Raw genomic sequence first — 12,627 nt, 5'->3', positions numbered from 1 at the left:
AAAAATAAATAAACAATAAAAAAATTTTTAATTCCACAATTTTCAGTCACTTACTTTATGAATTTGAAGAATAAAAAGTGCATTACTCTCCCCAAGACTTAATTTTACCTATCGAAAATAGTCACAGTTCAGATGGTTATTGTGAGAATTAAATGAATTAAACTATGTAAAAATACTTGACAGTATTTGTAAGAGCTATTATAAGAACTATTGAAAAATAGTTTGAAAGTCCATGCTTTTATGTGAGGCCTCAAACTGCTTCTACACCCAAGGTATATTTTCAAGTACTAATAGGACAGATAACTGTCAGAGTTCCAGCAAGTTGGGCAGCATTAAGGATGCTCTGGAAAAGGATTTAGCTCTTTTCACAGGAAAATTCAGGTTCAGAATCAGGAAAATTACATACTTCAAAGCAGATTCACAGATTTTATAAACTTTCTGAAATTATTTGCAAAATGTTGTACATGCATAGCTTTTCCAAGAAATCCAAGATTCAAGAAAATGTCACAGTCCATTCTAAAAAGAACAAGAACTTGTGTGCAAAGAACAGTGGCAGGGCGGTTTAGGACAGGCTACCACAGACCTCCATGTGTATTTATTGTTTCTCTGATTACACATGCATCATGTATACTCCCAACGGCCATCTTAGAAACAAACTTCTAAAAGGCATTTGGTTTATAAGTGGGAGACTTCTTTAATTTGCCATCTCAGAAAGGACTTACCCAATGTATCCCCTAATTTAAGACAGGAAATGTACTTGATCTCTTTCTGAAAATTAGACTACTGTCCTTTCTCATTAATTCCCCAAGAAGGTTCCACATAATAGTCTTCTCTGTAAATCTCTTTTTCTAAAAATTTAGACCAGAATTTTATTATTTTATTCTTGGTGGTAGAGAACTGCTAGCCTCTACCATTCCCATGAAATTGATGGTGTTAAAGTAAAGTAAAGTAATCTATGCTGAATTTGCCATTGGTCTGTAGTCTTGCACAATGTATCAACCAAATTTTCTTTTACTTAACTGTTCCCTTGTCATTTGCAATGACAGATTGAGAGCATTGTAGCACTTTGAGCAAAATGTTTCAGTAACTATTTTCCCTAATTATCTAATCTTCTAATTCTCCTAGTCATGGGAATTTGGCCAAAGATTCTTTAAATTTAGAAAATGCTTAACATGTAGTTTGAAATTTGGCGACGTTTTGTCTTCAAAAGTTTACTTTAACATTAGGAATTATACACAAAAAGAAAGAAACTCAGAGTACCCCTTCTTGATAGAAAATACTAGAATAGAGGGGAAAAACAACCTTATGTGAAAAAATATAATTGATATTATTAAACAAACTAGATATTTAACTTTTTCTTAAGTATTGGCCCTAAAAGACAACAGCATCTCAAAGCAACAATGGAATGAAATGCATTCACTTTCTTTAGGAAAAGTTCCAGAAACTTAAAACTACAGGGAAAAAAAAAAGGATTTATATTCTTTGCCCAGATCTTTGGAAACAGACAGAAATTGCCCTTTATTTTCAAATCCACTACAATAATGCCACCTTTATCCTCTTGACACCGCTTGCCATCTTTTTTAAAGCAATACCAACAGTGATTTTGTGCAATTTAATTTTGGATCTCGCCCAGCTCCAAAGGTGCATGAATCCTAAGAATCCATGATTTCCTACCATTTACTTCTAGAGAAAGGTGCCATCTTACAAACAATGGGAAGAGGAGAATGGATAACACATTTCAAAGCCTTTATCCATCTCTCCATCTATCACTTATAGATACAAAATATATTTATATGTATTTTATATATTCATATAAATATATTTATAAGTATATTTATATATACATATATATAGTGTCTTTTATTCTCTTCTTTGCACAAAGAATGGAAGAACAATGAATTCTGAGAAAGCTAAATTTCATTCAGTGCAAATAAAACAAACCTTTATTCCTTCATTCTTCAGTCAACAAACATTAGTTGAGGACTGACAATGTGCAAGGCACTGTTTTGAATTCTTCTGGAGAATGCAAAAAATAAAACTTGTCAGGAAACTTCGAAATTCCATCTGGTTTTCTAGACAAAACATGCATATGTGAAAAACTTAAAAATTTTTAAAACATAATAACATTTGGTTTTGACATATAGGAGAGAAGTTAGGTGACATGTATTGAATTCGTGTCAGAAATTTTACATACGTTTTAGTGCACACATACTCTATATATCCTTGCTGTGAAGGTGGCATATACTGGGGAGTAAAGCATAGGCTCTAGACTTAAAATGTCTGTGTTGAAATCCCAGTTCTTCCATTTACAAACGAGGTGATCTTGGACAGATTACTCTCTTTAAGCTTGTTACCTTCCCAGAGAAATGGGGATGATAATAAGGTCTCTCTCTTAGAGAGTTGTTTAGAGTTTTACAATAAATAAATAAATAACACTTTAAAAAGTGCCTAGCACAGAGCATATGCTCTGTAAATGTTTGTTATTATTACTAGAGTCAAGAAAGTGGATGTTTGTATAGCAGACTGAGGTCCAAACCAAGATCATTCAAACCCCCATCTGTCTCCCTAAACAATTACCTCCCTAGAAACATAATTGAACGTTCACTCTAACAGAGGAGTGTAGCTGTGTGCACGGCCAGGATCACTAGAGAAAACTTGTCTATACAGCATGACCCAATCTTAAAAGAGGTAAATAGCATGTTTATGAAGAAAATGAATGCAAATAATTCATAAAACCAAAACACAAAAAGTTTGTAATCATGTTTTTAGGGAGGCAGTGAAATAATCTGTGTATTTTTTGGCACTGTTTAGAACAGCAATGTGCAGATTGATTGGCATTCTAAGAGTCTGAGGATAGAAGACCAATTAGGAGTCTATTACCAAAGTGCTAACAGACGATAAGGGCAAAACTAAGCTAGTTGTGAAGTGATAGGATTTAGACTCAGGACACTGTATGTACAGACAGGAAGAGTGAGTAATTAGGTGTGAGGATTTATGGGCAAGGAGGGGTTAGGGCAACTCTGGGAATTTTTGCCAATATGGATAAATAGGTAGTGATGCCATGAATTTCTTGGTTCATTGGAGAAATTAATAAATTTGATTTTAGATGTACTAACATGGCCTGCTAAGACCCTATCCACAAGATTTTCAGTAGTCATTTGCAAATGCATCGTTGAAGTTAGTTTAAAATCTGAGGGCTGGCGCATCTGGGTGGTTCAGTCGGTTGAGTGTCTGATTTTGGCTCAGGTCAGGATCTCCTGGTTCGTGGGTTCGAGCCTCACTTCGGGCCTGCTTCAGATTCTGTGTCTCCCTGTCTCTGTTCCTCTCCCCTGCTTGCACTCTGTCTCTCTCTCTTACTCAAAAATAAATAAACATTAAAAAAAATTTTAATTTGAGGGACATATATACATACATACACACACACACACATACACACATGTATACACACACACATACATACACACACACACACACACACAGAAATTAAAATCTTGGATGTAGAAATGGTTACAAAGGGAGAAAAAAGTTAAAAGAATCAAGACATGGATAGACTCTTGGGTAGTGTTGAAAAAAAGTTGAGAAAAGTTTATCAGAGTAGGTGGAGAACCAGGAGCATGTGGTGTTTTGAAAGCCAAATAAGACCATTTTCAAAGTGGAGGATGACTCAGGAACAAGCAGTGTGGTAGAAGGGTCAAGGAGGAGGATGGCTAAGAAAAGGCTTGATTCTTATCAGTGTCCCCCAAGAAGACACATGGGAGGGAGGACCAAATTTAGACTGCAGAGAGTTAAGATGTGAGTAAATAGTGGGGAGGGGAAAGCAGCTAACTTAAATGGTTCTTTCAAGTTTGACAAAGCAAAGAAAAAAAGAACAAGCATGGTGTGACCAGAGGTAGAGAGTTCTCTTGGAACAAGGGAGATGTCAGTTTTGTTTTACACTCAGGAGAAGGAAACTGTAAAAGAGATGTGTGACATTTTGAAAAAGAGAGAGGAGGAGATTGATTGGCCAAGAGTCAGGTAGAAGCAGAATGGAATTAGAAACAAGAGTCGAAATGTTAGTCTTGGAAAAGAAGTACACATCCTCTTGAGTAATAATGAGGGTAAGAAGAGAAAAAGTGAAGACAGAGGAATTTCAGAGCATGTGTACAGTTCCCTCCTTTCACAGATGAGGAAACTGAGGCTCAGAGACTTTAAGCAATTGATCACTAGTCAATGGAGGAACAGCCAGATGAAGACAGATGGCCCAAGGCCTAGTGCTCTTTCTATTCTGCAGTCTCACTGCCTCACAGACCATATTATGTGAGGGTGCCAAGATGGCAAAATTCTAAAAACACAAGTTTGCTGCCAGTAGCAAGAAAAACTACATCAGTCTTCACATTCATGGGTGGCATTTTCTTTTTTTTTTAATGTAAGCGTGCAAACATAGCAAGTGGCATTTGAAATAGTTGCAAAGCTAAGTGTGTGGCTAGTTAGACTGAACCATTCCCTTGTTGTTATGAGCTGATGTATAGCTTGGGAGGTGATTTTCAGAATAATACTAACCAGATGAAGCTAATTCCCTAACTCAACTATAAAGTGTGCCGTTTTTTGGCATTCTTAATCTGAATCTAGCACCAGTGGTACCTAAATTCTGGCTCCTCTGTGATTAATTCACCATTATCCTTAACTAATCCTTGGAATAGAGCGTTCTGGAAATATTCTTTCGTCTTCCTACTTCCTGTTACTACCTTACAGGTTTGTGAGATTTTTATTAGCTTCTCTGTTAGGTAAATCCTGGTTGATCAGCATTCTCTGCCTGACCCTCATTCCATTCTGCTCCACTGACAATACTTCCAGTCATCACCCAATCTCCTCATTCCCTGACAATTATTGTTAATATCTACCACCTTGTAATAAACCCATTTCCTCCTACTCCGGTTCTTAAAAGGCCTGCCAACTGTGTCAATTTCTTTCTCTACTTGTGTGGATGCTCTTTCATCTGAAACTCCGTTCAGTTACTCCTATACCACCATTCCCATCTCCTCTGATCATAAACTGTATTCACATCTCTATAAGCGTGTCTCATCTACATTTATGCATAACCATCACCCCTGATGATTTTCAGACTTATAGAGTCTGAATGAATCATTGTCTTATTCTTTTAGCACACAAGGGGCACAGGTAGATGATCGATAATCATCAGCTGAGATGAACTCTACCAAGACATAAATGAAGTGCTTATTGTTCTTGGGAATCATCTCAATAACTAAATAATTTTTTGATATTAAAATTATGCTACTGAGGGAAATATTATTAGAGGCAATTACTGCTGTCATAGCAAACTAGTTTTGATGCATCGATATTATTTAACAAATAGAACAGCTATTAGTTAAACCCAAAACGCAAATCTACCAGATTAAAATGGAAGTAAAATTTCATAACTTGTTGATTATCAAAGAATATTATTCAGCTTGTGGGTGGCAGCTGTGTAATATGTGGGTGTACAAAGAGCATGGAAGGAACTTTTATTGTGAACAATTAGCACAGTCGTTGTTACTAATTACATATTAAATTATAACTACTGTGGTTCACAAACTAAGAAATTGTAAAATAAATGTGTTTATAGGTCCCCTAAATTCAAATGTGTTTATTGGTACCCATCTTCCTAACCTTTCTTGTTGGCTAATTATAGAGGTAGAAGATAAACCAGTTACCTAACAATAGCTACCTTCAAAAGTTACCATGATTTTTTCCTGGAGAATTGAGCAATTATATTTCTCAGAAATAAGTTCTCTGGCAAGTACCATAGAAGAAATTTGGGTATTGCAGAGTTTGCACTCAGACCTTGGCTCAGATTGCAGTCTTGCCATATATTAGCTTAACTTCTGTGAACATCATCAGTTTCTTCCTCTGTATAATGGGGGTGATACTAGAACTTATTACTGTGAGGATTAAGTGGGATAATGCATGCTTGGCTCTTAGCAAGAGGGCCTGGCACATAGGAAATTGCCAATAATGCTAGCAGTTGATGCTGTTTATTTTACTTTTGCTATTCCTATTAGAAATATAAGCTTGGTTCCTGAATAACAAGTAGTTAATATTTGAAAAGAAATGTCTGCAAATATACCAATACAGAACTGAAAAGTGGCTTTGACTCAAATAATCAAAGCAGTCATTAATCAAAAGGACTATAATCAGCATGGACACAGCGTATAGTGCTCTAAAGGCCAAAATTTGTTTCAAGGCTGTAAATTTCCACAAGTACATCCATTCTTTTGAGACAATTTCTGTGAATTTCATTAGAATTAATGCTATTCATCATTCTGTAGTTGGGCATGAGAACTGCAACAACAACACTATCTTCCTGAGTTTCAACAATGATGGGCACACAGGCTTCAGGTCAAAGCACATCTCTGCTATGGTGAAATCATTTCTATGGTGTTCTAAAATGTCCTTAGACATAAAGTTTGTGCCCTGGCTTACGGATATCTTGCAGTATATATGGAGCTTTCTATTTTCACCTGGGGACTGGAGTTGAGGACACTATGCCTTAATGAAAAGACAGTGTATTTTAAACCCCCCTTCTGGGTTGAAAATTCTGCTTGACTGTACAATCTGTGACCTTGAACAATCCATTTAACCTTATGAGACGTAGTGTCTTCCTGTGTAAAATGGATATATAATGCTTTCCTCACAGGATTTGTGTTAGAATGAAATGTGCTTAGCTCATCTGCTCATTCCTAAACCTCTGCCTGACCTCTAGATGCCCCAGGGTGCGTTCCCTCTTCCTTTTATCTCCATTTACTCCTGAAATTATCGCGCCCATTTCTGTGGTTTACAATATCACCTGTATGTTGGCAACGACCTCTTTTCTATCTCTAACCGCCCGCTGCTCTCATTTTCAGACTCATCTATCTAACTGCCCATCCAACATGACCACTTGGAAAACTAAGGGACATCTTTGATTAACATGCCCACAGCAGCATTTTTGACCCTCCATTCCCTTACCCATCTGCCAACCTGTTCTCTCCTCAGACTTCATTTCAATAAACGGCACCTCTTCCTCATTCCTCCACATTTTGTCCCAAATATGTTTAAAATCAATTGTCTTCTCATCTTCACTGCTACCAATCTGACTTCAGCTAAAATCTACTCTATTTCCCATTCTACCCTACTCCTCTGCCAAACTTCTTTTGTCTTCTAATAAATTTCCCTGTGTATTTGGTTTATATTGCTACTTTACACATTACCATTAACTTAACCGGCCTAAAACTGCATGAATTTGTGACCTCATAATTTCTGTGGGTCAGGAGTCTAGGCACAGGTTAGCTGAGAACCTTGCTTAGGATCTCACCAGGCTAAAAATCAAGGTGACAGCTGGAACTCTAATCTCCACAGAAGGTTAGAGCCCTATTCCAAGATCATTCAGGTTACTGGCCTGAACTGAGTTCCCTGTGGTTGAATTACTGACGTGCCCATTTTATTGCTAAGTTTTGGCGTGAGGTCACTCTCAACTTCTAGAGCTACCTCTAGGTCCTTGACACATGGCCCCTTCCTCTGGCAATAGGAAAGCTTACTTCTTTAGGCCAGCAGGAAAGGTTCTCTTTTTTTTTTAATTTTTTTTTCCAACGTTTATTTATTTTTGGGACAGAGAGAGACAAAGCATGAATGGGGGAGGGGCAGAGAGAGAGGGAGACACAGAATCGGAAACAAGCTCCAGGCTCTGAGCCATCAGCCCAGAGCCAGACGTGGGGCTCGAACTCCCGGACCACGAGATCGTGACCTGGCTGAAGTCGGACGCTTAACCGACTGCGCCACCCAGGCGCCCCGGAAAGGTTCTCTTTTAAGGGTTCACCTGATTAAGTCAGATCCACCCAAGATAATCTCCCTTTTGATTAACTCAAAAATTAATGGGGACCTTGATTACCACTGCAAAATCCCTTCACTTTTTCCATAAAAGAAACTAATCACAGGAATGAAATCCCACCTTATATGCAAGTTCTTCCCACACAGAAGAGAAAAGATTATACAAAACATGTATACCAGGCACAGAAATCTTGTGGGTCATTTTGGAGTTCTGCCTACTACAACTTGGCTTCCACTCTTGTTGCCTTCAATCTTGAGGATCCATCTAACCAACGTGCTTTATGTAAATAACAAATTTACATAGACTTTAAGTTAGATCATGTCACTAACTTATTTATTATGTTCCAATTACTCCTGATTACGTTTGTGCTAAAATTCAAATTCCTTCTGATGGCCTACAAGGTGTTACTTGATCTGATTGCTGTTGGCTACTTCTTGGGCTTTATTTCATGCCACTAACTTTAGCTCACTACCCACAGCCACACTGGCCTTCTGATCCTCAAACATTCTGCACTCATTCCTACCTCAGGGCCTTTGTACTTGCTATTTCCTCTGGGGGGTGGGGGACAGGTAACTATTTCCCAGCTATTTACAAGACTGGCTCCTTCTTGCCATTTAGATCTCATTTCAAATATCACCCTCTTTAACCACACTATGTAAAACTTTTTCCTCTCCCTAGTAATTTTCTATTACATTATTTTGTTTGATTGTTTTCATGCTTACCTATTTACTGTCTGTGCTCCTCATTTCAATGTAAGCTTTATGGGGGCACCTGGGTGGCTCAGTCTGTTAAGCCTCCAACTCGATTTCGTCTCAGGTCAGGATCTCACAGTTGGTGAGATCCAGCCCCGAGTCAGACGGTGCTGACAGTACAAAGCTTGCTTGGGATTTCCCCTCTCTCCCTCTCTCACTGCTCCTCCCCCACTTCCCCCCCCCCCTCTCTCTTTCTCAAAATGAATACATAAACTTAAAAAATGTTTAAAAAATGTAAACTTTATGAAAGGCTATCTTACATCCATCTAATTCACCACTATATCCCCAATATTTAGAAGAGTGCCTGGTACATGGTAGATACTCAAAGTGTTGGGTAAAAGTAATTCATTCTATCAGAATGAATTGTACTTAACATAGTTCATGATATTTATTTTAGGCAGATACTTGCAGTCGCTTCACTTTACAGGGCATGAGGAAGTGGGAAAAGAAAAAGTGAAAAACTAATCCTTCACAGTATGCCATTCATTCCATTATCACTTAAAGTATTCACTGGAAATATAAGTATAAAGGTTATGATCATGGAGGCCACTGTCCTGTGTGGTGTTCACTTCCTTAATACTAAAGAAAAAAAGCAAAAAGAAAACAGAATTTAGCTTTTTCAGGCTTTCATTTACTAAATGAACTACCTCCCTCCAGGCAAAAATTCTAAAAAGGCCCTCGTCAATTAAACAAATTTTATTTAAAAAAAATTTTTTATACATTTATTTACCTTTTTTTTAATATATGAAATTTATTGTCAAATTGGTTTCCATACAACACCCAGTGCTCATCCCAACAGGTGCCCTCCTCAATACCCATCACCCACCCTCCCCTCCCTCCCACCCCCCATCAACCCTCAGTTTGTTCTCAGTTTTTAAGAGTCTCTTATGCTTTGGCTCTCTCCCACTCTAACCTCTTTTTTTTTTTTTCCTTCCCCTCCCCCATGGGTTCCTGTTAAGTTTCTCAGGATCCACATAAGAGTGAAAACATAGGGTATCTGTCTTTCTCTGTATGGCTTATTTCACTTAGCATCACACTCTCCAGTTCCATCCATGTTGCTACAAAGGGCCATATTTCATTCTTTCTCATTGCCACGTAGTACTCCATTGTGTATATAAACCACAATTTCTTTATCCATTCATCAGTTGATGGACATTTAGGCTCTTTCCACAATTTGGCTATTGTTGAGAGTGCTGCTATAAACATTGGGGTACAAGTGCCCCTATGCATCAGTACTCCTGTTTCCCTTGGGTAAATTCCTAGCAGTGCTATTGCTGGATCATAGGGTAGGTCTATTTTTAATTTTTTGAGGAACCTCCACACTGTTTTCCAGAGGAGCTGCACCAGTCTGCATTCCCACCAACAGTGCAAGAGGGTTCCTGTTTCTCCACATCCTCGCCAGCATCTACAGTCTCCTGATTTGTTCATTTTGGCCACTCTGACTGGCATGAGGTGATATCTGAGTGTGGTTTTGATTTGTAGTTCCCTGATGAGCGATGTTGAGCATCTTTTCATGTGCCTGTTGGCCATCCAGATATCTTCTTTAGAGAAGTGTCTATTCATGTTTTCTGCCCATTTCTTTCCTGGATTATTTGTTTTTCGGGTGTGGAGTTTGGTGAGCTCTTTATAGATTTTGGATACTAGCTCTTTGTCCAATATGTCATTTGCAAATATCTTTTCCCATTCCATTGGTTGCCTTTTAGTTTTGTTGATTGTTTCCTTTGCTGTGCAGAAGCTTTTTATCTTCATGAGGTCCCAATAGTTCATTTTTGCTTTTGATAGGGAGAGACAGAGCACAAGTGAGGGAGGGGCAGAGAGAGACGGAGACACAGAATCCAAAGCAGGCTCCAGGCTCTGAGCTGTCAGCACAGAGCCCGACAAGGGCTCAAACTCACAAACCGTGAGATCATGACCTGAGCCGAAGTCAGATGCTTACCCTACTGAGCCACCCAGGCGCCCCCAGTTAAATTTTAGAGGACTGAGTAAGGAGAACAATATAGCCTGATTTCAAAGTATGAGCTACAGACGGTGAGAGATGAAATGGGGTTTGGGGTGCTGGTTTGAACCTAATTCTGGCAGCATTTCTAAATGCCTTTAGGCTGAACAGAATAGCATAAGCCATCAACCTGTAACCCAAGTCTAATAAACTGATGAGAAATAAGAATAAGCCTTTTCGTCCTTATTGAATTTTCCAACTGAAGACAGCAAACATTTTTAGCAATTCTTAGTAGAAGCTCATGGACATGATATAGCATTTTTCCATTCATCAATTCTCTGTATTCTGTAGCATTTCTTACTTACCCTTGGTCATTTCTAATTGCGTAAATGTGTAAGCTAAGCTTTGGATCTCTTCACGATAGATAATGATCATCCCAACTTGCTCCTGATAAATCTAGGATGTAGAGCAATTTTTTTATAACCTCAAAGTAATGGTAGAAAACACTGGAAATCTAGAGTTTTAAAAACCCATTCTTTTTTTTTTTTAAGTCTTTGCATTACTTAGCAACCATCTTAAAATAGAGGAGACACTTTATAAAATAGAAAAATGTGGCTTATGTTGATGGCTATAGTGTGAAACATTTCATTTATTTACATGACCTTTTTTAAATGGAAAAATACAAAGCGTGATTTAAATAGAACAAGAATATAAAAGTCTATCATTTCTATAAAGTTCTCTATATTTTATCATTTCAAAAATAATAAAAATAGGTTAACAGTGTCTTTATTGCTTCTGTGTGTTTTCTGTACTTTCCAAAGTTCCAAAGTCACTGTGTCAAGAAAAAAAGCAAAGAAACTATTTCTCAAATTTCCTGTTTTTCCCTCCTCTGTCATAAAATAGATAACTATGTGAGAATTAACTTGGAATTTATACTACATTTTTGAAGAATAAATGTGAGGTTACCAAAGAAACTGTGCTTGTCTCTGACTCCTCCCCTCCCCCAACTTTTTTTATTATTGTTTTGTGTTTATGTGGATTGAAAAGCTGAAAATAACTAGGAGAAATAAAGGAAGAGCTCATGTTTTCCGCAGAACTTTTAGTCATTTTTATCTGGTCCAGATTTATTCTGTTTGGCTGAGCCCTAAAGCACTGTCTAATTCTAAGAAGGGCCTGGCAAGATGGTTGTAGTTTCTTCAGGGCAGACAGAAGAGAGGAGAAACGGCTATAGAAGACAATATGGATGGATCAGAGTCCCTTCCTAAGTGCCTGGGATGCCAGCTACCAATTTAGGTTCCATGAAGTTAATTTTCATCTGTTCCCAAGTCTGTTTGTCTTTCCTCGCTCACATACCGATGATTCGAGTGCTAAGAACCAGGCACATATACCCATGCATACCCATTTCTTGTGCATTTAGTGAGTGTGGACACTGTGCCAGCTTTCCCAAGCACTTCCTTACACATTGAACAAAGGGAACAAAAATCATAACATACCCACCCTTGCTTGTGAGGGAAGCAGCAATAATCACAGAGTTACAGATTCAGGACAAGAGGTAAGAGGTAAAACCAACTGCCGTACTTAATGATGAGAAGGTTCCACACCTTCCCTCTTGACTGGGAGCATGGCAAAGACATGAGGTGTTGCTTCCCAGAGGACCATCAGAAAGGATTCCCTTTACACTCCCGTGAACACTTTTCTGTCTTTTCACACAGGCGTTACCCTGAATGTCGTTGCATTAACTTTGGATCCTGGTTTATGCTTTCCTTCCCGGCAGCTATTATTATTCTATTCTTGTCCTGGATCTGGCTTCAGTGGCTTTTCCTAGGATTCAAGTAAGTAAATATTCCATGTTGATCGGATAACTAAAGGTGTCTCGGTTCCCAGTTCTCAGCTGCTCACCCAGTGCCCTTTCACCCGTTCCGTGCACACGGAGTCTCTGCATTTCTCTTCCTTACAAAACTGATGCACATGAGCACATATTTTAAGGATAAGCTAAAACATTATCTAAACAGTGTTGGCTGTGGAGGAGAGTTTGTAAAAAGCAAATCTATCTTGGTCTCCTTTGAATCCTAAGCTAATAATTTATTAATCAGCTG

The 12,627-nt window shown here is 38.2% G+C and overlaps 1 protein-coding gene across 1 annotated transcript in view; it reads left to right on the top strand.

Annotated features, from left to right (window-relative positions):
* SLC13A1 (solute carrier family 13 member 1) overlaps positions 1-12,627 on the top strand; it is a 139,899-nt gene that overhangs the window by 66,154 nt on the left and 61,118 nt on the right. The window contains exon 8 of the mRNA XM_043589381.1: positions 12,244-12,363. Within this exon, the coding sequence (XP_043445316.1) occupies positions 12,244-12,363 (120 nt within the window). The remainder of the gene's footprint in view (positions 1-12,243; positions 12,364-12,627) is intronic.

The sequence above is a fragment of the Prionailurus bengalensis genome, chromosome A2 (genome assembly GCF_016509475.1).
Source record: "Prionailurus bengalensis isolate Pbe53 chromosome A2, Fcat_Pben_1.1_paternal_pri, whole genome shotgun sequence".
Taxonomy (NCBI): Eukaryota; Metazoa; Chordata; class Mammalia; order Carnivora; family Felidae; genus Prionailurus; species Prionailurus bengalensis.
Note: the sequence above shows the minus strand (reverse complement) of the source record. Positions and strands in the feature narration are given on the sequence as shown.